Genomic DNA, 25,540 nt, shown 5'->3' on the forward strand with positions numbered 1-25,540 from the left:
TTGTTTTTTGTCCTTGTCTGACTCAGCTTTTCAATATGATGCTCTTACTCCTGAGCTGCTCGGCTCTCTTGGCTGACACCTTTCTGTGCACAGCCTCTCCCTGTTGTCTGTACCAGTGGGGTCCAGACTGTCACCCCTTCTGCCTTACAGAATGTGGGTACTTCTTCACAGCTGCCATGCAATAAACCAAAGCCCTTTTTTTCTACCTCACATCATGGTGCCTTTAACTGTTGCTTTTTAACAGTCCCTACAGATAGAAATTTGGCACAAATACAATGTTCAGCCCAGATTTCTCAGCGCACAATTCTCTGGCTTGGCACATTTCCTCTAACCACAGCACTCCATCATGCCCCAGCACAGCCACAGACACCCGTTTCATAGTGTATATAAGGTCACTGAAACCATCTAGACAAACGTACGTGGGCTGACCAAGCAGAACAGGGGTTTTCTCACTGCTCCTCTAGACCTTGGTGAGCCAAGTCACAGGCACTCCTTATACATTCTTCACCTCTCCTTTCCATGTCCCAGTTATGACCCTCTCCCAGCCCGTCTGGCTCTTATCTCAAGGAGATCGTTTCCCATTGTGCTACTTAGGGAAAGGAAATGGGGTGTTTTAAATGTGTGTTTCCATGCAGTTTATAAACCTGTGTTGTATTGCCTTCCACCAGGAGCATTCAGCAGTTCCTCTCCAAGGCTGAGAGGAGCAAAAGCCAGACTACTTTGCACGTATGTATTGGATGCAGCTAAATAAATGCTATTCGTGCCAGGAGGAGATATCATCAGGGGAGAACAAGTCACATGTGGCTGTAGCTACGGTGGCAGCAGACGCACTTCAGTGTGATCGAGCCACAGGAGGCAAAGGGAGTTTGTCAGTTGTCTCTCATGGACATCCTGCACCTCCAAAATGGTGGGCATCAGCCAAGACTTGTCCAATGCAATGAATAGCCTGAAACTCAGATGTTGAAGATGCCAACATTTGCAGAAGATTCCAGCTTTAGGGCTTTTTTTCTCTACACAGTCACATACCAAGCACCATTCCCTGCTCTGCAGTCCCTCAAACCAAACTCTTGCACAGCCTGAGTGCCTTGAGACAAGATTTCCAGAGCAGCGTGCCTGAAAAGCAGGAAGCGTGTTGTGGCAGTAGTTGAGGTGTGAATATTAAAGTGAAGGCTGATGCTTCAAGTGTGTTTGCTTGCCTGTTTGCAAGATTTTGTGAAGCATTTAAAATATACACTGCTCTAGGGCACAAGGAGAGAAACGGATCAAATGAGATGAGCCTCACAAGGCAAAGACTGTAATGAAACATGAGGCAAACATGCAGAGATAAGATGGTGCAGTACACCAGTTCTGGTCAGCAGGAGATAATGACGGGATGCGTTGAGAGCAGGGTGCAGTCGGGAGGAGGAAATACTGGCAGTGCAGGGAGTTCGCAGGAGGCTGCAGTTGGGGAAAACGGGGACCTGTGCTGGAGGCACATGAAGCCGTAGGAAAGGCTCAGGCAGCAGGGAAGGGAGGAAGGGGCAGGAGCAGCAGGGTGCCTCCATTTCCTCCACCAGCTACTCCTCCGGGAGAACGGAGGAGAAGGTGGGCAGCAGGGCCGGGGCAGCTCCGCGCCAACGCTCCTATCGCACCGGAGGCAGCAGAAATCCCACGGCCGTGAACGGGGTGAAGCAGGACTGGCGGCTGCTGCTGCTCCCCGGCTGCGCCTGGAGGAGCTGGGGTAGCCCCAGCGTTCAGTAGCGGCAGCTCCGCGCTCTACCCCCTGTGCGAGCGGCCGGGGACAGAGCGGGGCAGCGCAGGGCAACTTTATCTGTCGGCTCCGTGCGGGAGCGCTCCCGCGGGGTAGCCTTCATCATCCTCCTCCTCCTGCTGCTGCTGCCGAGGGGTGCTGCCAGCCCGGGCGAGATGCGGGCTCTGGAGAGAGGCGGGAGAGGTCGCCAGGGCGGCGAAGATGCGCTGAGAGCGGGGTGCACCCCGCGGAGGGGGAGCGAGGCTGATCCCGAGAAGGAGACATGAGGGGGCGCCCCGGGGAGGAGAAGGGGCTCCCTGGGGAGGGTAGGGGCTGGGAGGGAGGGGAGGGCGCACCCCGCAGCTCCCAGCCTCCCGCAGAGGCGCTCCGGGAGCCGCCGGGCTGTCGCCTGCCCACCTGGGGGGGCCGGGAGCTGCAGGGGCACCCCCCCTCCGCCTCGTCTTTCTCTCCTCCCCTCCGCCGCCTCCCTCTCTCCCTCCCTCCCTGCCCGCCTGCCTGGGATGGTGGAGGGAGCCTGGAGCACCCGGCAGGGCCGCCCTGGGCGCGGGGTGCGGCTCGCCCCGGCCCCGGGTAGGGGGGCGGCCAGCGGGGGACTCCGCTGTCTCGGGGTCCCGCAGCCCCCGCCGCCGCTGCCAGCACCGGTGATGGCCAAGGATGTCCTCGGAGGGGGAAGCCGAGGCGGCTGCTGAGAGCGGGCCGGGCAGCACCCCCGCGCCGGGGGCCGCCGCCGCTGTGCGGGAGGAGGTGAGCGGCGGCGGGGGCGCCCGCCCCGGGCCAGGGGGAGACCGGGAGGGGCAAAGGCAGCTCCGCCGCGGGGCCGGGGTGCGGGGCGAGGGGGGGGGGAAACCGGGGAGCGGCGGCGGGAGGAGGGTGCCCTGGGGGGGGAGGGGGGGAGGTGTTTGCGGGGCGAGGGAGCTGAGGAGCCACCCGCAGCCTGGCCACCCGCCCGGCTACCTGCAGCCCCGCCGCGGTGCGGTGCGCGGTGCGCGGTGCGGTGCCCACCGCGCCCTGCAGTGCCCGGGCCGCAACGAGCCCCCCGGGTTCGGTGGCCGCACCGGGTGCTGCGGGGCTTTCCCGACGGGCCCCAGCGCCGGGCTCGGTGCGGCGGCTCGGCTCCAAACGGTGCGGTGAGGGGAAGGGAGCCTGTCCAGTGTAAGTTTGGCTGAATAAGCCCCGCGGGGTTTGGCCTGGGAGAGCCCACCGCTTCCCCGGGACTTCTGAAACGGCCGAGAAACTGCAGCTCTGCGGGGCGCTGGTGTCACTGGCGGGGCGGGGGGAGGCACATTGAGCAAAGGGAAGGGGTTTGCAGCCAGGGGCTCCGTGGCTTTCAAGTGTTTTGAACTGAAGGACATGGTCGAACCTCTCATTCCCCATTAGGGCCTATGCACTCCTGTTGTCTAACCTGCAATAGGAAACACTGCCGAAAATACAGATTAATGTGTTTCTTCGGATCAGCTTGGAAGCCTTGCGCATCATGGGGATGGAATGATGGATGTGTCTGAGTGTTGACACGAAATTCTGAGCCACAAGACATGGCCAGACAGAGCTGCAGGGCTCTGTGGCAGTAGGTGACGATGCACATACAGCCCTGGACACTGGGGACAGCAAGCTGTCCTGTTTTAGGGATGCCTGAGATTTTCTTCTATGCCTAATATAGCCCTTGCTCCCAACTGTTTTGACAGGTCTGCTATTACATCGTGTAATCCATGTGCAGATCATGGAAGTGACTGAACTTTCTTCATAATGTGGAGTTAAAGCAAATAAATGCACATTCTGCCAGGGATGCAGAGAGCAGCCTTAAAGGAGGCAGACAAAAGAGAAAACAGAAGTGAAAGCAACCCTGTAATATTGCTGTGTGCCTTTAATCTGTTTAAAGCTTTTGTTAACAGGTCCCAATGCTCATCAACAGTCTCAGCCCTGTAGTCAAAATCAGGAGCCACAGCAAACCCTGCATGAAGACACAGTACCCTGAGGCCTAAACCAACCAGCACTTTTTAAAAGTACCTGTATTAGAAAATTCACTTTGCAGCTCAAGTTGAAAAAAACTGCCCTCAATGGGTGAAAATTGGGGTTTTCTCCTGTACAATTGCTTTTTAAAGACCTGTGACACGGTTCACTGTGAAGAGCTGTGGCTGGATCCAGGATCCCACTGTTCCAGCAGTAGAGCTCCCCAATGTAATTACAGCCCTGCAGAAGATCAGTGGATGGCTGATGCTGGGAGGGATTTTTTGATTTATTTGGTCTATAACCAGGAGCTACAGAAGGCTTTTCAATGTATTAAGTCCACCATAAAAACATCCAAGACACTTCTAGACATGAGAGCACTTGAACTCTCTGCTAAGCACATTATATCTTGCTTCAGTCATCCTGCTCTCAGTTTTTCTTCTGTTCCACACATATTTCTATATCTCAAATGCCAGTAACAGCAATAGCTTAACACTGCAGTCCTACAATATTGGTCTTTTCCTTGTGCTTTCCCCATCTCTATGTAAATAGCCTTTTTGCACTAGGACCAGCAGTTGCATTTAAATGCCTGGTATTAAATGGGCATTGCATGGGCTTCTCTATTAGTCTTGTCATTTATGGATTTCACTTAGATCAAATGCACAGGCTTAAATCGTAATAGTGACTGAAAATTGCCTTTGTTGGGTAACAAATCAATGTGATATAAAACCCTGAGCTAGTAACAGAGAATGTATCTGGGGTCTACATCTTTATTATGGAAAGCAGAACAAGAAAAGGTGCAGGTACAGTGTGGGGAGAAGAGAGGCTCTTTGGTTACCGGCCGCAACCCTCATCCTCTTCTGCCAAAGGCCACTTGGGTTTCCTGCTGTCTTTGCAGAGTGTCAGAGCAAGCCCTCAGATTACCTGCCAGTATTCTGGTTTGGGTATTCTTCCGTTAAGTTATTGATTGCTCGACCTGGAATGACTGCGCTTTCGGTGTTAGTTACCAGCCCATCAAACCTGCAAAACAGAATCAAGATCTTTTGAGAGGAGGGAATGGAAAGGATGTGTTTTGCCAAATGTTATTGCTAGGGATGGATTCTCTGGACATACTTGCCTTTACTTTTCTGTCTGAGGTAACAGAACCTGCTGCTGGGTACTGCCCCGGTTAAGCAGTGGGCATTATTTTTCTTGCTTTACTTCTTACTGTGACAGCCGACACCCGCACTGAAGAGCTGATAGTGACTTTTCTGCATATCTGCCAATTTACACCTCAATCCAGAAATGGTCTTAAATGTATGAGTCTTTAAAATCTAGTTGGAATTTAGCTGGAAATTGTTTTTTTTTTCCCAGGGAAGTAAAGCCGTTGCATACAAACATCATTTATTTGCTACCAAAGCCAAGTAATCACTAAAGAAAGCTGAAAGCAGCAGCCGCTTGACATTTTGAAATACGTATTTGTCTTGTCTGTACTGGCAGAGTCAAACAGCAGTTGTCCATGCCTGTTTTTATCTTCTCTTCCATATTTAGGAACTTTAATTGGGCATGACATAATGCAATCAGTTGAGTTATTTGAAGAAATAAGGGGGGAAAACCTCGTGGATCGATGTTCCTGAAACCCACGGTCATCAGCTCACTGATGGAGATGTTACAGAAGAGAGGGGGCACTTAAAACTGTCTCATCTGCCTCTCACTGCCATTGCAAAATGCAGCAGGAGCTGGTTTGAAAAGTCCTATTTGTGGTCATGAGAGCACCAAGGGGTGTTACAAGTTAAGAAAGCATAGCTTGTTTCCAGGCTACAGCTTTACGGGATGTCAGGTCAAAAGATAGCCAGGTCCTTTCCTCTTAAGCGTGCCACTGGAGAGACACCCTCTACTTGGGCAGTTGGCTCCACTTAGTTCTCCAGGGTTTTTACCCATTTCCCCCAATATGAATGTCAAACACTTACTTTATTTGTCATTGAAATGACATTGAAAACATCAGGCATAAGGCATTTCATAACTTAAACCAGGTAGTTTTACACTGTCCCTATCTATGGGGTTGAGCAGTGGTGGAGGAAGCAAGGCAGGAAGCCTCTCGGGTTTATCAGGCCTGAGGCAGGTGAAGCTTCCTCACCAACAGATACCCAGAGTATGGTGAGCCCCACTCTCTGCAGGAGCCCATTTACTGCCCAGTGCTTCTGTGACATCCTTGAGCAGGGGATGGAGAGAAGCAAGGGCACAGAGGCTGTGATGGAGGCTAACATTCCCCACTACCTTTTAAGTAAAAGCTGCAGAAGGACCATTAGGAACCAACCTCCAGGGAGGGTTTATTTCCCTTGTAAACCTTCCCCCAGGAGCTGCACAGGGCACTGACCCAGCAGGCGCTGCCAACAGGGATGGGCAGGAAATGTGAGATGTGGCTCCTAGGGAATCTCTGCTTTTTCCTTCCCCTCAGCTCTTCCAAACCTCATGTGAAAGACTTGCTCGGCTAACACCCTGAATGTTAGCTGCTGGTTAGCCTGGTGGAAGACTGTCACCATCCCAAATGAGTACCATTGACCAAACAGTTATTTTGAGGGCAGTGCATGATATTCCAGTCTTGAGTGAGATTCAAACAGGACAAGCCCCTTTCTACCCCTCCTGCCCTGGGTTTATTCAGCAGTCATAACCCAAGGAGTGCACCTCATTCCTTGATCCAGATGGTCTCCCTCATAGAGATGAAGTCCAGCAGGAGTGGCATTGGAGAAACTGGAAAGCTTTACTTCATGATCCTGGAGTTCCAGGCGATATTTGCATTGCAGATCCTGTCATAAGAAGATCCATGCTGAGGCATCACATCTTTTTTGTGCTTTTGTTCTTTTCATTGCCCCACTTTATCTTCTGATCACATGTCTGTTCTTGGTGCCCTGAAGTTGTCTGTCTTCTCTGCACTTCACACAAGAAGCTGTCAAGAGCTTGGAAAAAATAGATATGATACATCAAATGGATGTATCTGAGCTCTGAAGGGCAATGCAGGCTCCAGCTATGTGGGTTTCTATGGGCAAAGTCTTCTGCCCTCTCCAACAGAGAGTGCTTCCTTGCCCCCATGTCTGAACTGGAGGGAGTTGCTTATTCTGGCTGACTTTCCCAGGTTCCTCCAGCAAGGGAATTCTCTCAGTGGAGCACTGGCTGGAGCAACCGGGGAGCTCAGGGAGCTCCACCATCAGAGGTTTATAATGGCAATTTAGGCAAATATCTGTTAAGTACATAGATATTGTCTCATGGGGGAAGGAGAGACCAGGTGACTCTTCAGATCCCCTGCAGACCTGGTTTCTAATGCTGTTCTCTCAGGTGGATGCAGTCACCTGCTGCCAAAGGAAAAACAGTGGGTCTGCACCCTTTTTTGAAGCCCCAGATACTCTCCTTGCTCTCTCTTTCTCACTTCAGAGACCCCAGAGGATGATCTCCCTCCAGAAGGGAAGTGTGGATACCAAGGATGCTTTTTAATCAATGCAAACCATTGCAAGAGAGAGGTAGGAGGCATCTTCTCCCTGGGAACAGTGCGTGAGTCTTCCTCTGATCTCTTTCTATGCCTTAGAAGAAAATAGCTCAAATCATTGCCAGCGACTAGGGACAATGTGGGGATTAAAATGAGTGGAACATCCCCACGTATCCATAGTGAGTAGGGCTTGTTTTTACGTGTGTCTTAGCACATGATAGGGAGTTAAAACCAAAACTAGTGGCTGCCAAGCTGTCATCAGCACTGTAAAGCCCTTTAAGTTGTTACAGTGATTCTGTCCCTGCACTGTAGATAAGACTGTGCTTGATCTTTCACTTACAGCAGGAGTTCTACTTTTCACAAAAGCGTGGGTAAGCATTTAATTAGTTTTTAAGCTCTGATCATGGAAAATATAGTTCACTCAAGAGTTCACTTTCAGACTCTAATAATTCAGCTCCTCTGAGCTTAAGAACTGTAAAATTGAATCTAGCACGTAGTGAAGCCTTGTTGAGGTCACAGTTGCTGTAATGGCTTTGTTAACTACTCAAAACTCTTTAATAGGGTAACTTCATTTAAGCAGAATAGGTGTTACAGCAAGGCTGTAACAGGGTCAGCAGTGCAGGTCAGGGGTAGAGGCTGCCTCCCTGAGCACTGACCGCTGCCCACAGCACATCCTGTCTCCAGCTGCAAAAGCAGGGAGAAGAAGAGCCAGAGAGGGGCAGGACAGGATGGCGAGTGGGAAGGCTGGAGGAGCTGGCACCTGCCTCAAGTGGAGTGAAGGTTGTGAAGTGGTATCTGGTGTACCTGGCAGCCGCTCTCCCAATGTCGTAAGTGACACCAGGAGAGGATGGAGGGGCTTACAACGCACAGAATGCCTGAGCTTTTGACTGCTGCGGCTTTACATCAGGTGAATAATGTGCAGGGAGTCCCAGCTCACACACAGCATTGTTTCTATACAGCTGTGGTGTTGCACATCCTGGTCCAACATCCAGCCTGGGGAGGCCTGGTTAAGGAAGGACTGGTGGTTCTGGGCTGGGGAAAGGCAGGGGCTGGAAACAGCCACTGGTGAGGGTGGGAACTGGCAGGGTGGGAGCTGACAGCAAAGGGCGGAGAGCAGATCATGAAGTCACGCTTCTGGCAAGGAGATAATGGTAGGTAATGGGGGTGACTTGCAAATGTGGAGTCTGCGTAACCTGACATTACCAGGGAAGGGGATGATAGCTCACAGTATATTTGGCTGTGGGAGAGAAGGGACTTGTGGCTGGAGGCCTTTTTCGACCCACGAAACTGATTGCCCTTAGGAGCTGGACTGGGAATTGTGGAGTACAGCATTCAATTAGTGTGGTAACAAAAGTGATTCAGCATAAGGTATCGGTGCGTTCCTTTGAGTAGCTCTTGCAAACCAGTATGGTGTGTCTTGGAGGACAAGAGCTGGGAGAGTCTCAGTGCCCACAAGTCTTCTCACCTTGCAATGGGCAGAGGGAGTACAAAGGACCCCAGAGGCAGGAGTGGTAGCATCTGCCAGCATGGGATCCCTCCAAGGTCCTAAAGATGGAGAACAGCCCCTTGTGGCTACCTGAAGGTGAGGTGGCCAGCCTGAAGTGCCAGTACCTGCTGGAGGAAGGGGGTAATAAGGGCTTGTGCTGAAAGGGAGGGAATGACAGTCTGTCTGCAGGCCATGGCAGGAGCTAAATGCCCTGCTTCCCACCAGCTGGTACTCAAAGTGGCAGGATGCAACAGTTCACATGCAGATGAGATGCCTTCCTGGAGAGTGCTGCTGCGATGCTCATGTGAAAGCACTTTGTGTCTTCAGGAGGTATAAGAAGGTGTATTGAAGCTGTGCCATGGGTCAAAGTCAGGTCAAGAGATAAAACTCAGGTGTCCTGGCTCCCAGGATGCCTTTTAACCATTAGGTATTGAAAGTGAATTTCTAGTGGAGTTTTCACCTGCTGTGCTCTCACATGTGATTGCAGAATGTGTGACAGAGAGAAGCAAGAGGGAGTGAGAAGTGGTGTTTATGATGAAACCTCATGCCTCACAGGGAAGCATTATCTGATGGGATACTACCTCATCTTAACAGGCGCACCATTATATGGAAACATGACAGCGCTGAGGTCCCAGCTGTGTTCAGAAAGGTGCAGCAATGAGGAAACACTCCCCGAATCTGACAGAGCAGTAGCTGGATGTTATCATGAAGTACTCAGCTCAGCAGCAGAGGGATCTGGCACAGCCACAGCATGAGCTGCAGCAGCTCAGCACCATGGAGATGTAGGTCCTCTGATGAAATGAGCCTGGCAAGGCTCTAACTGGGAGGTCACGTGGGAAACGGGAAGGATGGAGGTTGAGAGGTCAAATCACAGAGCTACCCTGTTCTGGGTTTGTTAGGTGAAAGGATGGCATTGCAAGTAAGTGAGAATAAAACTTCATGGTTCTGGACAAAGCTTGAGTCACAGATCCCTTTGAAAGACTTCCCGAAACTTCACTGGAGCTTGGATCAGTCCTGGATCATATTTCTTGTGAGGACCTGGGACCTGTTTCTATCCCCATTTAAATCTCAGCATGTTCCTTTAAAGTAAGCAAAGATTAAATGGTATTCATAACAATGAAGTATTTTTGTCACTTGCCATGACTCTAAAAAGAGGCATTCAATGAGTAGGCTGGTGAGGAACTAACACTCCTTGGGCTTCCTCTTCACAAGGCTGTGTCCTCCTGGCTCCCCACTTTCCATCCCAAGGAAGCTGATCCATGGCTGATTTTCAGCCTGGTTGCAGGTCAGTCCCTCCCTTCCTCACACTGAGACTGAGGGAGGGTCAGGCAGGACACACAGGACATATGGCAATGGTGAGAACACTGTGGCACAGGACATGCACTCTTCAAGGATGAGAAGAGCACCTTGCAGCCTTAGAGACCCAGGAGAGGGAAGGGACTTTAGTACACCACTGAACTATGGCTCTAGCATCCACTACTGCAGATTCCTTGTGTGCACAGCACAGGGGAAAACACTTACGCTCAGCACCACCAGCCTCCTATCACTGCTTGCTCCTCTCCCACCCCTGGAGAGCTGCATGTTGTGAGCAAAGGAGGGTGTAAAATAGGCAGTGCAGCATTCCTGTTGAAATGAGACTTTCTCAAGCACATAGAGGCTGACAGGTAGCTACTGTCCCCTTCTCCCCACTGTCCCCATCCCTCTGGACTGAAGCAATGGGAGCTGGTCCCATCTGCATTCCTATTTACCCTTGGCTGGTGTTCAGCAAAGCCACCAGTAACATCAGTACAAGCTGCAAGCCAGTAAGTCACACCTAGCTGATCCCCTGGGGCTGTGGTACTGCATCCCAGCAGCTCCCTGAGGATATGTGATGCTGTTATCGGCTGACTGTTAAGTGTTGAGGTAAGCCATGGTGTTACAGCTGTAAAATCTAGTAGGAAACACTTAGAGTGGGTAATAGGAGCTAAGGATAATGGTGGTTAAAGTGTAGAAAAAATAATCATTCTTGGAGATACTCTTGTGCTCTGAGGCAGCTCAGATCCCAGCTTTTCTTTCCCGAGGAGCTCATTCCCAGCATTGGCATTACTGGGAAAAGTCCTCTGCCCCCAGAGTATGTTATTTGCGTTGCTGCTGAGTTGAAAGCCAGGCGCAACAACAACAGCAATCTAGGGGGAAAGGGATAATTTCATTAGTTTAGCATTTTCATGAGCTTGTAAGAAGCTGCCACTAAAATAGCCCTGATTTCTGTTTTGCCCATGGTGACCACTTTGTTGCTAGGCTTCCTTGGCACTGAAAATGTAACTGCACGGATTTCCTTGGAACAGCATGCAGGAGCATCACCCATGGATGTGTCTAGGGACAAATTCTTCATGCTACTTGCGTACGTACTCTTGTGTTTTAGTGAATGGCTTCCCTATCCTGCTGCAATGGGCAGCATATATGTTGGCTGGGATCCAAATGCCTTTCTTTTCTGGAATTTCCTTTATTTCTGCTTGAAGACCTCAGAAGTATCCTGCAAGAGCTCTTCTGAATCTGACATTTTAGAGGGCTGGATGCTCTTCTGTCCTCACCTCTGCTTTCCTCATGGTGGCGTGAACTCGTGAAGGTGAATGGTGTGAAATACCAGGCTGTCTTTGTATGGTATTTCAGGGACATCCTAGCATCTGAAATTCAAGTGAATCAGCAAGATCTGTGCTTTTTCCTGGTTTGTCTTGTCCTACAATAGGCTCTGCTAGAGAGAGGATTAAATGCTACCATTTTGTGCACCTTCCCACCCTGAGATGCTCTCCCTGACAGCTCCATTGATGGAAGGAGAAGATTGAATCTCTGCAGGGATTTAAACAATGAGAGAACAAGTGATCTCAGCTCACCACAGGAGGGCAACTGCTGAAGCGAATGCCTGAGTCAGTGATGCACGTGGAGTACATGCAGGTTATCCTTTTAAAACCGAGTAACAGCATCTTTTTGCTGGGCATTGATGTTGTGGTCCTGAACTGCAGGAAGTTTTCATTCTCACAGGAGTTTCATGGCAGAAGAGCAAATGGTGCATCCAAGATATACGTGCAGCAACCAATGTGCTGCATTGCATTGCAATTGCATTGCAGTTGCATTGCATTGCAACCGTTCAAGGACGGGAGGGAAACTGTCTTTGATGCAAAATGTTTTTTCCTGTTGCCTTCTATCCCTTATATTTCCTTTTCCCTCCACGCTGAGAGCACTTGCTACTGGCTCAGCATGAGCTAGGGGTAATGGGCTTCCTGCTGCTCTGGATGGATGGCAGGAGGGATTTTGTTTCAGGGTCCCTAGGAAGGGATTTATGAGACGACTGTTGCAGTATCTCCCTATTCCCAGGCCTTATTACTGATGCCCCATGTGGAGCCCAGATAGAGTCACAGGTGGAGGAGCCCTTCTACCCATCGTACACCAGCCCTTCTACCCATTATACACCAATGTCTGGTGTAGCATAGCCTGCAGGTTCCTTCTTCACTGTGCTCATGAGTGTCTGACCTAGGAGTTCATTTGGTCCTGGAAAGCAAGAAGAGGTTAACTCTCTTCCTGCAGTTGTCTTCACCCCAGGCTTCTTGGGCCAGTCTTTCACTAGGATCACCTCAGGAGCTGGAAGATGATATTTTACCCACCTCTCTGTGGCTGCCCGGGGACAGGGGGAGGACATCTCCTGGCTCCCCTTATATCATCCTTGTCCACTGCAAAATGGTGACACCTTTCTCAGCATCAGAGGTTCGTCCTGGTGTCAGAGCTCACCTCAATTATGGTTAACAGCACAGCCTAGGGCTTGCCTAGCAAGGACTCAGTGGTCCTCTCTGTGTTATGTCCTGCCATGTCCATCAGGAGGTAGAACATTTTGTGTTAAAGATGGTGTTAAAGTCACCCTGTAGCCCTGAAACCAGGTCTTGGTGGAGGGCAGGAGGATGCTGTGGTGCTGTACTTCTCACTGAGACTCAGCTGCAGTGCCAACCCTGCAGCACACTGTCACCTCCATGGGAATCTCTGCCCTGATTTAGCACAACCTTATCCCACACCCACAGGCTGTGAGGAGGAGATAGGGGCAGAGATCTGGGTTTTGGAGAAGTTTCCAGCAGCAAGAAAGCAGCCATTCAGGGGTAGCTGCTTTCCAGGTCACCGATGGGCCAGGAGGACTGCTGGCTCAGAGGATGCTTTGGTGCTGTTGGGCTCAGGGCTTTCCCTGTCTGTCCTCACCCAGGTCCTTTCTCTGGGCCCAATTCCCTCCTGCCCCTGCTCAGGCTGGCTGGTCTCTGTTGGTCCCTGCCTCTGCCGCTGTCACTTGGTGCATGTCTGGGCTATCCTTTTCTGTCCTCCACCTCTTCCCACTCCCTGTGTTTCTCCCTCATTTCTCTATTTTCATTCAGGCCACATCTCACTATCCTGTTTTCTCTCATTCTTTCATTTTAGACATAATGGCATTTTGCTTCAGTAAAATTGCAGCTCTTGAGGTCAGCCACCAAGGGCAAATGCTTTACAAGAGGGGTTTAAAAGGACAGGAAACACTTTTGGCATGTTTTCCCCAAAGGAGAATTTTAAAGCTTTTGAAACTGGGGAACCCAGATATCTGGCTGCAAACCAGACACAGGCAGTCAAACTGGGGCCCAAACTGTCCACAAAACAAACATCAGAATAAATTCATGCTGTAGCAGCATATTGCCTGCTTATACAGCTTATGATGGAGTTTTCAAGGAGACTGAAGAATGAAGTCTGACAGAAGAGGGGGGAAAAAAACATTTTGATAATAGAGAAATAGTAAGCATAAGACAAAATTATACATCAATTGTTTAAAGGTCGTGACTCCAGAATACTTTGGTCCCTAACCTTTGGACCTCACAGACTGTTTCTTCCCCACTATTGGGGTCAGTTTGGCAACTTTAAGTTCAAATTTATTTTGCCAGGCAAAATCAGAAGTGGGTAAAACAAGAGGTTTATCATTGTCACCATAACCATTTGCATGCTGCAAGCAGTACTGAGGCAGCTAGGAAATGAAGAGATGATTCAAGCCCACACTGCCATACTGCCGCAGTACAATACAGTTACTGGTGAAGATAGTACAGCAACAGCAGGCCTGGTGATAATGTGATCCACTGAAGCTTTGGGAGGGTTTCTTATAGGATTATATGTAGGACTGAGTATAGGATTACTCTGGTGGCAGAGAAGTGTGAGGAGCACCTCAGTGTCCATGTAATGCTCACAGCTTTGTTTTTATGGTTGACACTCAGCTTTGTGAAGACATTTGTCTTGTATAAGTTAATGGGGTATTTAGCCATTAGATTGGCAGAGTTCTGCAGGAATAATTACTAGATATAGCACTATCAACTGGAATTAGCATAAAATCACTGCTGGTAACATTTAAAGTTGGCACAAACATTAGCAGGCTGGTCTGTAATGTTGAGAAGAGCACAGGCCTACAGAGGGATCTGCTTCATTTGATAATTTCATTATTCACTGCAAAGCCAAGTCTGAAATTGCACATTTCAGGGTGGAGAGTGCAGCCACCGCTGAGCCGTCCTCAGAAACAGTGACTGGGAACAAAGTGTGTGAGTGGTTGAACATGAACCCCTGGGTTGGTGCTGGGCAAAAATTTTCTAATGCCACACTTGGAGACAGTAAAAAGGGGGAAATGAGTGGGAATAGGAGGTGATTTTATGTTTTGATATGATGCCACTGAAATAAGTGAAGTCCTGTGTCCACTTGCAGGGTACACATTAAGAAGGATCTCAAGGTGCTGGAGGGAGCGCGGAGCACTAAAAAGAGCTAGAGCAGTGCAGTGAAAGACTTCAAGACCTTGACCCATTTAAATTGTCAAAAAGGAGGCTGAGAGGTGTCACAATTAGTATGGAGAGGTGTCTTCAGAGAAAGCACTCATATGAAAAGCATCTTTTATCACCTGAAGAATGAGCATCCCACTGCCATGAATGGGGGACAAAGTGAGGTGAAATTGCAGGGCCAGTAAAAATCCATCACCAGAACAAATTACAAAGGGGATTTCAGGTTCTTCGTTTCTTCTCATCTCTCAGTTTAAAGCAAAGTGTCTTTGTGGAAGATAGCTTTTCCTAACCACAAGTTACTGGGCTGTAGATAGGACTATAGAGTGAAATTTCATTGCCTGTGAGATACTACAGAGAGAAGGCATAGTGTCTCCCAGTCTTAAAATGTAAACGTAGCTTGGGTTGTAATAGAACCTAAACCTTCCTGACCCAGAATAGCCTTGCAGGGTTGAAAACAGAAATTGCTGTGACTGCTTGTAAGTGCTAAAGAACTGTCTGTCTGTTTACTATATCCTAGGAATCCCCTCCGTCACCAAGGGACAGCCACATGGCTCGTGGGTGAGTCCTGCTATCAGATATATCCAGAGGTCAGCAAAAGCGGTGAGCCATTACTGATAAAGCAGAGGCACCAGTTTCAGGTTAGGCAGCCCACTGTGCTAGTGGAATCAGTCTGGGCATCTCTGAGGGTGGCCCTTCCTCCTCCTGATAATGGAGGAGGGACATGCAGACCATATTGGAAGAACAGGGACATGCCGACCACCCTGACCTGTGCTCTGGAAATTTGTTAGTTATGTACCCATCAAGAGGAAGGGACCTAGAAACACGAGCACAGTTTGCTCACCCAGAAATATACTGTTCTGATTCTCTAACATCAGGTTTTTACATTTCAAACACGCCTTTTAAGGAGAAATCAGGGTTTGAAGGGGATAGCTCTTTAGCATTCTTAGGGACCCCCAATGCAGTTGCTTGCAGGCTTGTTTAGGATGCTTACCAGCTAAAACATACCTGCTTGTCTCTTAATGCTGGTCACTTGCAAGGAGCCAAGGGATGGGGTCAGAGTGCCGAAACCCTGGTCACCAGATCCATGCTTTTGCCATCAGAGCACATTCAGCTCCAGCTGGGAAGTGGGGGATGTGCCATGCTATGCTTCCCTCTCCCTTCTCTCTTCACCCCTTTACACATAGGCCAGATTAACAGCCCAAACCTGGATGCTGCTGTGACACGGAGTATGTTTTAATGATTTTAATTATGGTTCCTGCAGCCAGAACCCAGCCTGGCTCCTATTGAGCCAGGATGAGTGCAGGGTGGGCGTGCCTGAACACGGGAGGCTCCACGCCAGTCCTTGCATACCTGCTTTTGATCTTGGGCATCTGCCATCGCAGGGTGTCTTTGAAGGCAATTGCCCTTTCAGCCACTGACGGGGTGTTTTATCATTTGCAAACTAAGTTCTGCACAAAACTCTCTCGAAGGAGAAATAATCGAAATGCTGCCAGCCTGGAAACTCCTGTCTGCTGCAGGTGTCAGTTGAAATTCCAGTTCTCTGTCAGTACTTAGGGCTTTCCAGACTATTTTCCACCAACTGCAGCAACAAATTAAATAGCATCTATCATTTAGTGTCTCAGAAGGCTCCACGCCACCAGACAGAAAACAGACCATGGGAGGACGTGGAGCTGCCTCTTCACTTTGTGTCATGCACAAATCCTTTGCTCTGCCTGAGCTTTCTGGAAATGATGGCCCAAAACACCGCGACACAAATGTGGAGCAGCAGTGTGGGGCTGAATGCCTGGGGCTAGGGCCAGCTCAGGACAGGGCTGTCCCCAAACCCACAAGGCACCAGATTGTGCCACCTCTCGCCCATGGTATTTTCCTCATTTGTGCCAAGATCTGCTAAAGAATTGGAGAAATGTTTTGTTGTTGTTTTTAGGGGTGGAAGAGTAAAGTGAGTTTTGGCTTGTAATTATGGATAGTTCAGGTAAGAGTTAGCAGGAGTTTCCAATCCAGTCATGTGCAGTGAGAACAAATACCTCTAAAAGCTGTTCAGCAGCATGCCAGAGTGTAGCAAGACGTTATTTACAGCATGTGCTTTAACGTGAAACTCACAAACAGTGATACTGACAGCTCAGCTGTGCTTCTTCACAGCATTCCATCCAAACCAGGAAGATGTACTGTCATCAGTGCTGGCTGAGACCTTGTGGGCGAAATATTTGATTCAGCAAAGCCATCCCTCTGCACAGACGTAGTTGTTGAATCACAGAATTGGGTTGGAATGGACCTTCAAAAGTCATCTAATCCAAGCCCCCTGCCATGGACAGGGACGTACTGCAGTGGATTGGGTTGCTCAAAGGCCCATCCAGCCTGACCGTGAACATTTCCAATGATGGGACACCCAAAACTTCTCTGGGCAGCCTGTGTCTCATTTAATCTTCTGTCAGGAGCTTTCCTGGTTAACACTGGAAGCAAAGCCCAAAGCCCCCACAAGCAGGTGAGGAAGGACACCTCTCTTGATTTGGGTTAGAGACCCAAATCCATGAGTCCTAGACCACAGGCCAAGTGCCTGATGACCGAGCCTCCATCTATTCTGGGACAGGCTGCTTGGCTTGGGCTTTCTGTCAGGCTCTGTCTTTGCTTTCTTCAATTACATTTCTCTGTTAACATTTTGCAGGGGTTATGCTTTTGTTCCACACCAAAACAACTCAGATCCCACAGCATTCCTGAAAGGACGCAACTCCCGTTTGCTGGCTGGCCCAAGTTATCATGGAAATTATTAGTTTCCTCAAGTGCTTATTGTACTCATCCAGAAAGACAAGCTTGCCCTGTTTCAATCCGAAACACTGTGCACAGAAAGGAGAAAATTCCACGTAGCACCACAAGCATTATGCTTGCAGGAAGGTGGTATGTTAATTAATAAAGTCTGGGAGCAGTGCTTTAAGATATTAAGGAATTTTTTATGCAGAGAGAGATGGAAAGATGTATCTTCTTATTAGATTATCGACTGTGTGATACTTCTATTGTAATTGTGTTCCATTTCATGTCTTGCTTGCAAACACTTTAATAGTGTTTCTAATAGTATGATTGTATTAGATTTATTTCAGCAATGGGAAGGAGAAATAAGGGGCTAGAGGCCAGACGAATGTATTCAGAACTTTTGAATACAGAAGTGCTTCATAGGAACAGCATAGATGCTGGAGGAGAGATCCTTTTTATAACCAAGGACCTGCGGAGAGTGGGATTTGCTTATGAACAAAGGAGGGTTTGAGACAGTGGGTGAGAAGAGCCAGGAGAAAGGAACTGTGGTTGTCCCAAAGGGTTTTGAACATGAAGGCCCTGCTGAACTGGACTGGTAGGTGTGTGAATCAGAGATGAGGCAGTGGGCTCTATGGCTGAACGTCTTCATTTTAATGCAAGAGGCAGAGAAGGTGCCTTTTTTACAGGCTGTAGTGAGAACAGTGAAGAATAGTGGCTCAGGCTGATCCATTTTTGAAGAGTGTCCAAAGGATGCATACAGAAATATCATCTTGGACCTGCAAGCCTCTGAGCTGCTGCCAGCCCAGCCTGGTGCTTCTCCAGCGCTGGTGAGACCAGAGCCATCTCTTTCCCCAAAGGGGAGTTGGCATCTCCTGGAGCTAAGCACATTAGGAGGCATTTGCCCACTCTGATATGGCCACTGATAGCCCTAACTAGTGGGGCTGGTTGAATCACCCCTTGGGCAGAAGCCAACCTGTGGGTTGCAAGTTGGACCACAGAGCTGCGGAGAGCAGAGAAGCTGTTAGTCAAGCGAAGAGAGATAAAAGGAAGGTGGGGATTGCAGTGCCTTTGGCAAATAGTGCCTTAACTGGCGTGGGACAGCCTCTCACTTGGCTGTGCCCATGGCCAGGCTGCCAGTGCTTCAAACACGTCATAGAAAAAACTGGGGTTCCTGGAGCTGCACGGAGTACTGAAACACCCCCACTAAAACTGACTGCTGGGCATCTTTTCCTTGGCCTGCTGGCATTGTTCACAGCATTGACCATATGTGACTTTACATGAGCCGTACCTGTGGAAAACTGAGTGTGAACTAAAATTCCTGTGTTAGAATATTGCCCAGGTGTTTTCTTCTGCACAGTACCGGTGACTGGATGGAGATGTTCATTTTTAGAGTTTTCTTCATCTTGGAAAATATTCAGGTTTGGGAAAAGGGCAGAGGTTTGCAGTTCTTCACTACAGTGTATTACTATAGCTCTTTGAAACTCCAGTTCTGTGTCAAGAAAAGACAAAGAATAGGATTTCCCATGAGCTCTGACCTGGAGTCCAGTGTATGGCTGAGGTAGAGGCTTACGTATTGGGGCAGTAACCACACAGGAATAGAGCAGTGGGAATTTGACAAGAGTTTCAAACGATGAAACTCTCAGTGACTGCATTTAGACTTGGGGACTCACCCCATCATGGTTTAACCCCAGCTGGCAACCAAGTACCATGCAGCCATTTGCTCACTCTTCACCACTCCCCTGTTAGGATGGGGAGGAGATCTGGAAGAAGATAAGCCCACGAGTTGAAATAAGGACAGTTTAATAACTGAAATAAAGTGACATATAATAATAGGAAAAAGAGAGGAAGAGGAATGAACTTCAGGAAACCCAAGTGATACACAGTACCATCACTCACCACCTGTTGACCGATGCTCAGCCCTTCCCCAAGAAGTGATTGGCGTCTCCTGGCCAGCTCTCCCCAGTTTGTATCCTGAGCACGATGCTCTAGGGTATGAAATATCCCTGAGGCTAGTTTGGGTCAGGTGTCCTGTCCCTGCTCCCTCCCAGCATCTTGTGCCTTTCCTCACTGGCAGAGCGTGGGAGACTGAAAAGTCCTTGACTTAGGATAAGCACTACTGAGCAACAACTGAACCATCGGTGTGTTACCAGCATTATTCTCAAACTAAAGCCAAAACCCAGCACTGCACCAGCTACTAGGAAGAAAAATAACTGCATCCCAGTCAAAACCAGGACACTCCCCAAAGCTCCCATAGTAATTTTTTCAGCTGATTTGGGGACTACCCGAAGCCACTTTGAGGGTTTCCTGCAAGAGGCCGAGGAAAACAGTCCTAATTCTTACCTGTACTAATATCTTCGCACTGCTGCATCTACAGAGAAGTTAATGTACCATGGCCTTTTGTCGTGGTGACCCCAGGACACCTTTATAACCCACTCAGCTTCTCTAGACCCATTTTGGCCACTGTAAAAAGGATATAGCCCAGAATAATTATTCTTTATTCTGACACATCCACACATACAAAAAGTTCAGGATAAGAACATAAATTCTTTCCAGACTCCTTCTGGATGCATCAGGAAGAATCAGGCCCAGATTCTGCCCTTAGTTGCCGCAGATGCATACTGTGTAGCTCCCTAAATCAGAAAAATTACTCTGTACTTCCACAGTGTCAGATTCGAAGCTATGAAATCAAAACCAAACCCCAGAGTTTGGCAGTGCTCACAGAAAGCCATAAAACCTGTAGTTACTTAGAAGTGGTTCTCTGTCCCAGGAAAAGAAGAAAGCAGTATTAAATCTGACTTACAGCCGCGCAGGGTTAGATGCCAATGCTTCCATCTCATTGAGAAGACAGTAAACTCTTCTTTCTAGTGGTGCTGTGCTAGTATTTCCTGAGTCTGCTGCTCCTTAAATTCCCTGCTGGTTCAAGATTACTTACAGATTCCTGACTGCTGTGGGTCTGAGATAAGCTGTGTTAGGGGAGAACTTTATCCATGGAGAAAGAAAGAGATGACATTTCCCAAACCTAACATCTGTTGGCATCTACAGAGCAGTTTGATGCATTAGAGGCGTCCCCTTGGGAGAAGGAGTAACTGTGTTTCTATTTTTGCATGAAATCAGGCTCAGCAGAGGGCATGATGCTGCATGAAAATCAGTGTGGATCTGCTTTCCCACTGTCATCTCCTTGGAGTTAGGGGTGAGGCAGAGGATGGCAGTAAGAAGAGGGATGCAAGCAGCCCTCCACATCACCTACTAAAGCAAAGGGGGGTCTGTTTCATGCACTTTCTGCTGGCTGCCAGCCAGTAACGTAACTCACTCTGCTTCTGCTCTTTGCAGGGAGACAGCTCTGTTTCCGCTAACTGCTTGGCTCAATTCGGCACTTTTTATTATAGCCCAACATAGCACGACAATGCAGCTGATTCACTGCATCACGGCTGGGGTGAGGACCGCAATCATGCCATCCCAGGGGAAGCAGTGGGAGTACGAGAGCATGAGCTCTGGCTCTGCTCCCAGCCCAACTTTTGGGACTTGAAAGGGATGGATGTGCTGTGTTCTAAATATCCACTCGTACACCTTTAACTCCAATGCTTAAGCTTTCAGGTATTTTAGGTTAGAGCTGTCTCCTAACCAGCCTGAAGCTACTCTGCACCATGCTGTAATCCTGACAATCCTTTTGACTGGATGTGCTTGGATCTAGTAATTTTCCCGATGGCTGACCTCCAAGAAAAATGGTGTTGATCATTTGGTAGGTTTCAGGGTTGGGTGTGAGTCAGCTCTGAGTCAGGCAGCAGCTCCACTAAGCGCTGGTCTTTCTGTGCTGGCACGACCCGTGCAGCTGCAGCCCTGCAGCAGATGCTGCTCCTGAGCCTCCCCAGCAGCAGCATTTGAGAACCCAGGCACTGGGCATCCACAGAGCAAAGGGGCAAGCCCACAGCCCCATGCTTTCAGCTGGGTATGTAGTCTGAAGCCCTCTTGCCCTTGGAAGATGGTGGAGTGCATAAATGTTGCTCGGTCCAGGCAGGGAGAAAGACTGGGACCTGCCTCACCCCCTTCAGAGGGACCCATCCAACTGGGGTGCGGACACGCAAGTCACTGCTGAGCAGAGAGCTTCCCCGAGCCAGGAGGAAGCAAGGAAGGAGTTTTGTTCAGAGACCTCAGTCTCTGGCACGGTGTTTCTGTTTATATTCCCATTTATATTAAGCAGGGTGGTGTCCCAGTCCTCAGGCACCCGAGAGAAAAGCCAGACACAGGCTCAAAGGCAACACTCATTGTGTGTGTTGTGAAAAGCAACGTGACTGACAGGTTCCCCGCTCTCTCTTTGTCTTTCTCTCCCCCTCCCCGGTGGTGTGATTGAAGCAACGCCCCGTGAAGCAGTCCCTGAGTGCCTGCATGTGCCGGGAGTCCCACTGGAAATGTCTCCTCCTCTCCATCCTCATGTATGGCTGCCTGGGTGCAGTGGCCTGGTGTCAGCTGGCTCGGGTCACCAAGCTTAGCTTTGATAGCTCCTTCAAGGGCAAGTCCATGATCTACCATGACAGCCCATGCTCAGACGGCTACGTCTATATCCCGCTGGCCTTCCTCTCTATGCTGTACGTGGTGTACCTGGTAGAGTGCTGGCACTGCCATGTCAAGAGAGAGCTGCAGTACAAGGCAGATGTGGACAGTGTCTATGAATGCATCAACCGCATGCAGCAAGCCACTCCGTGCATCTGGTGGAAGGCCATCAGCTACCACTTTGTGCGGCGAACCCGGCAGGTGACCCGCTACCGCAACGGTGATGCCTACACCACCACACAGGTCTACCATGAGAGGGTCAACACCCACGTGGCTGAAGCTGAGTTTGACTACTCTCACTGTGGATACAAGGACATCTCTAAGGAGCTCCTAGGCCTGGAGAGCTACACAGCCACCAAGCTGAGGTTCACCAAGTGCTTCAGCTTTGCCAACACTGAGTCTGAGAACTCCTACCTGACTCAGAGGGCTCACTTCTTCACAGAGATTGAGGGTCTGGATGACTACATGGAGGTGAGGGAAGGAATGCAGCTCAAAAACGTGGACTTCAAAGAGCTTATGATGGCCTACGGGGACCCGGATCACCTCCCATGGTACGTGTCCCACTATGCTTTCTGGGTGGCAGCTATCCTCATGATCTCGTGGCCGCTCAGGGTACTCATAGAGTATCGGACTGCTTACGTCCACTACCACGTGGAGAAGCTGCTGGGCCTGGAGTACACGGCACCCACGGCGGTGGAGGAGCCCTTGTACCGATACCGCATGCCCCGCGACGCCACACAGGACAGCACGGAGCTGGAGTGGCACATCTGCACCAACCGGCAGCTGATCCCCAGCTACTCGGAGGCCATGCTCATGGACCTGGCCAGCTCCCCAGCCTATGCAGTGTGCCAGTACAGCCAAACGGCCCACGGCTGTGACCGCTGCAACCGCGCCTCCAGCACCTCCTCCATCTTCTCGCGCCACGCTTTCCATAGCTGCAACTCCCGCCTCTCCCTCAACACCAGCCGCTTCTCCCTGTGCCGCGTCCATGGCTCCCACAGGACAGGCCTCTGGAGGAGCCACAGCAGCAGCATCGCTGACCGCGGCTGCCAGGACGAGCAGTGCTGCTCCTACTCCAGCCAGCTGGCCATCAATGAGAATCCCCCGACCTACCATGATGCCCGCTTCTTCCCCGTGCTCATCGTGCACCGGCCCGAGGGGCACAGCAGGCAGCCTTTCTATGTCAGGCGCTCCTCCTGCCTGGAAACCTCGCTGTGACGTGAATCCATGATTCCCCAGCTCCTCTGCCCCGGGATGGGGCTCGCAGAGGTGCTGCCAGTGGGAGCCTGCAAGTGTCAGTCCCTGCAGTGGTCAGCAGGATGAGCTTTAGCTCTTCCCCCTGCCACTGCAAGAAGATGTAGTCCCTCTGACCAACAGCTAACCTCATTTCCCTCCTTCCATTGGTGTCCCTAGGCTTTTGTTCCCCTCTTCCTTTCACTCTTCACCCCTTCTTGTGCTCCTCAGGTCCCTGCCTCCCCTCCCATCCCACTCCCAGTCTTGTTCTTTGCATTTCAGCCACAGCATTGTTGCCACGGGAGGATTTATAAAGCCTGTGCTCTGCAGTGTATTTGCCCTCCTGGATGCCCTGCAAGGTAAGAAACCCGGATAAAGCAAGGCAAAAGGCGAGAGTCAGAAGGCGAATCAGATCTGCAGACACTGAGTAACCATCTGCAAGCCCCAAACAAGTTGCTTTTTTAATGCATTTTATTTTCACCAGTCTTTTTTCCTTTTCTTCTCTCATTTATTGTCTCTTTTCTTCATGTTCTCCTCCTCTCACTTTACCCTCATCTTCCTTTTTCCTTTATTTCAGTTTTCTCACATCTGCTCTCCATTTTTTCAGGGGGTTTGCCAGTCACGGTGTCTTTCAGGGTGTAATTCCCTTACACTGGGCAAAAATACGGTATTTGCAGCACAAACATCACTGCTGACACAACCACAGGCTATGCCCCTGGGAAGTGCTGAGGACTTTCTTTCCAGAGCGGTGACATGCACCAAGAAAGCAAAATGCCCTTTGCTCACCTTGCCCTGCCTGGGCTGCAGCAGAGACACTGCTGCATTTCCAGCTGTAGTTAACCTTGCCCAGCTCCACCCCTGTTAGCAATCCTTACGAGCCCTAATGTAGATCAGTGTCCTGTTAGTGCCACTATTTTTAGGACCGTGGGTCTGGTTTGTGGTTGTTTCATTCCCAGCACTTGCTCAGAGCAGCGCAGGCTGGACAAGACAAGAGGATCTGCAGAGGGAAAGGCAAATATGGTATGAACCCTCCCAGGGGTAGTCTGGAGTTGTTAGGAAGCTCTTCCACCCACAGTGTCTATTAGAGCAGTTGCAGGACTGCTCTACGTTATCATTCAGCAATCTGTGTGCCCTAGGAAGGCTTTTTGGCCAGTAGCCCACTGCCTCCTTCCCACCTTCCCAAGCAGGATGTGGTGCCACCCCAGCCCCAGGCAGGGAGCACAGCCGGGAGCCAGCCCCACCGGCCATTCCTGCTGGGATAATGGCTCTTCCCATAAGGCTTCCCCTGGTGCAGCACCTGCCGGAATTAGTCCCAGCAATGCCAAACCCAGGAGGTGTCCTGCTGTGCTCTGGGCTGCGGGCTGCCCTGCTGGCCCAGTGGAGAGCCCCAAGAGCCAGGGACCAACCCAAGAAGCTTATGGCCACACTGAGGACCTGCCAGCGACCTTGCACCTGCAAACCTCCATCCCACAAGGGATGGTCATGCGCTGAGCAAGCTCCATACCATGTTGTTGTGTGGATGGTGGAGATTATTATCCACCGTGACTCACAGGAGAATGCAATACGATCGCAACACTGTCACTTTAGCACACAAAGTGTTGTCACACCCTGCAGCATATAGGTAAGAAACTGAGCCCCAAGAAGGGCTGGTAACAAATGCTTCCTCCCAAGTCCGTTCTGTGTGCACCTACATGTGATTTAAGATTTGTAAAGTCATAGTCATATGTGTAAATTATCTATAACTCTGCATACTTATATGGTGGTTTCTTATGGCATTGACTGTTGCACTGTGTTAAATACATTTTGTTTTGGTTTGATGACTCCATTTTGATGTGCTGTATTCATTTCAACTCCAGAAATAGAAGCATTGGCAATACCTGGCTAACCTGCTGCAAATGATGGCACCACCAGGAAAGTTGTTTAAATTCATATGAGTTGATCTTTTTTAATATAAATACTTTATGTATGATTTATGTGACATTTTTGTTCTGACAGCTTGGCATTTATCGCAGAAGATGGATAACACATATGATGTGTTATTTTATCACCTCTTAAAAAAGAATAACCATCCCAGACATGTGGAGGAACCAGGTTTGGGCTCAGAGTAATGATTACGTTTGGGCTGGCGCCAAACTGGGTAACATTGAAACTTAGAGAAAAAACCAAAGGGTGTAAATCCACCCTACAGTGACCCAGTCCTACTCTCCCATCTCCACCGTGCCACCTACCACCCCCAGGCAGAGCTGGGAGAGTTTGGGAACTAGGAGGGGATCAGGCCTGGACTCAAAGCTCAGACTCATCCCTGATTTACTTGCATTCCAAAGACAAAGTAAATGCAATCCTTTAATATGGCTCCCTGTCCTCATCTTCACTCACACAGAAAGTTAAAACCAGCACATATGGAAGATGTAAGAGCTGGAGGAGGATGAAACTTCACGAAACAGAGAGGCTGGAATATTTCAACACGGTTTCTTACTGAAGGAGGTGGTAGGGAGGAAAACAAGAAAGGAGATTTGGTATAAATTAAAAGAGAGCAGAGTTCAGCTGCAGCTATGATATTTCCCAAATGAACAGCATAA

General features: G+C 49.7%; 1 protein-coding gene across 2 annotated transcripts; it reads left to right on the forward strand.

Annotated features, from left to right (window-relative positions):
* The first annotated feature begins 1,823 nt into the window (after positions 1-1,823).
* Positions 1,824-24,781, forward strand: LOC133273790 (transmembrane protein 151B-like). Of its 2 annotated transcripts, none has more exons than XM_061462323.1 (2): positions 1,824-2,494; positions 21,531-24,781. In XM_061462323.1, the coding sequence occupies exons 1-2, from the start codon at positions 2,405-2,407 to the stop codon at positions 22,944-22,946; spliced, it is 1,506 nt and encodes a 501-aa protein (XP_061318307.1). In that variant the 5' UTR covers positions 1,824-2,404; the 3' UTR covers positions 22,947-24,781. The 2 variants fall into 2 exon arrangements, with proteins under 2 accessions (XP_061318307.1, XP_061318308.1); XM_061462324.1 differs by lacking the exon at positions 1,824-2,494 and adding an exon at positions 19,809-20,919.
* The last annotated feature ends 759 nt before the right edge of the window (positions 24,782-25,540 follow it).

This window comes from Pezoporus flaviventris, unplaced genomic scaffold (assembly GCF_033815535.1).
Source record: "Pezoporus flaviventris isolate CSIRO_AGI_PZ_B2104156 unplaced genomic scaffold, CSIRO_AGI_Pfla_v1 ptg000035l, whole genome shotgun sequence".
NCBI lineage: Eukaryota > Metazoa > Chordata > Aves > Psittaciformes > Psittacidae > Pezoporus > Pezoporus flaviventris.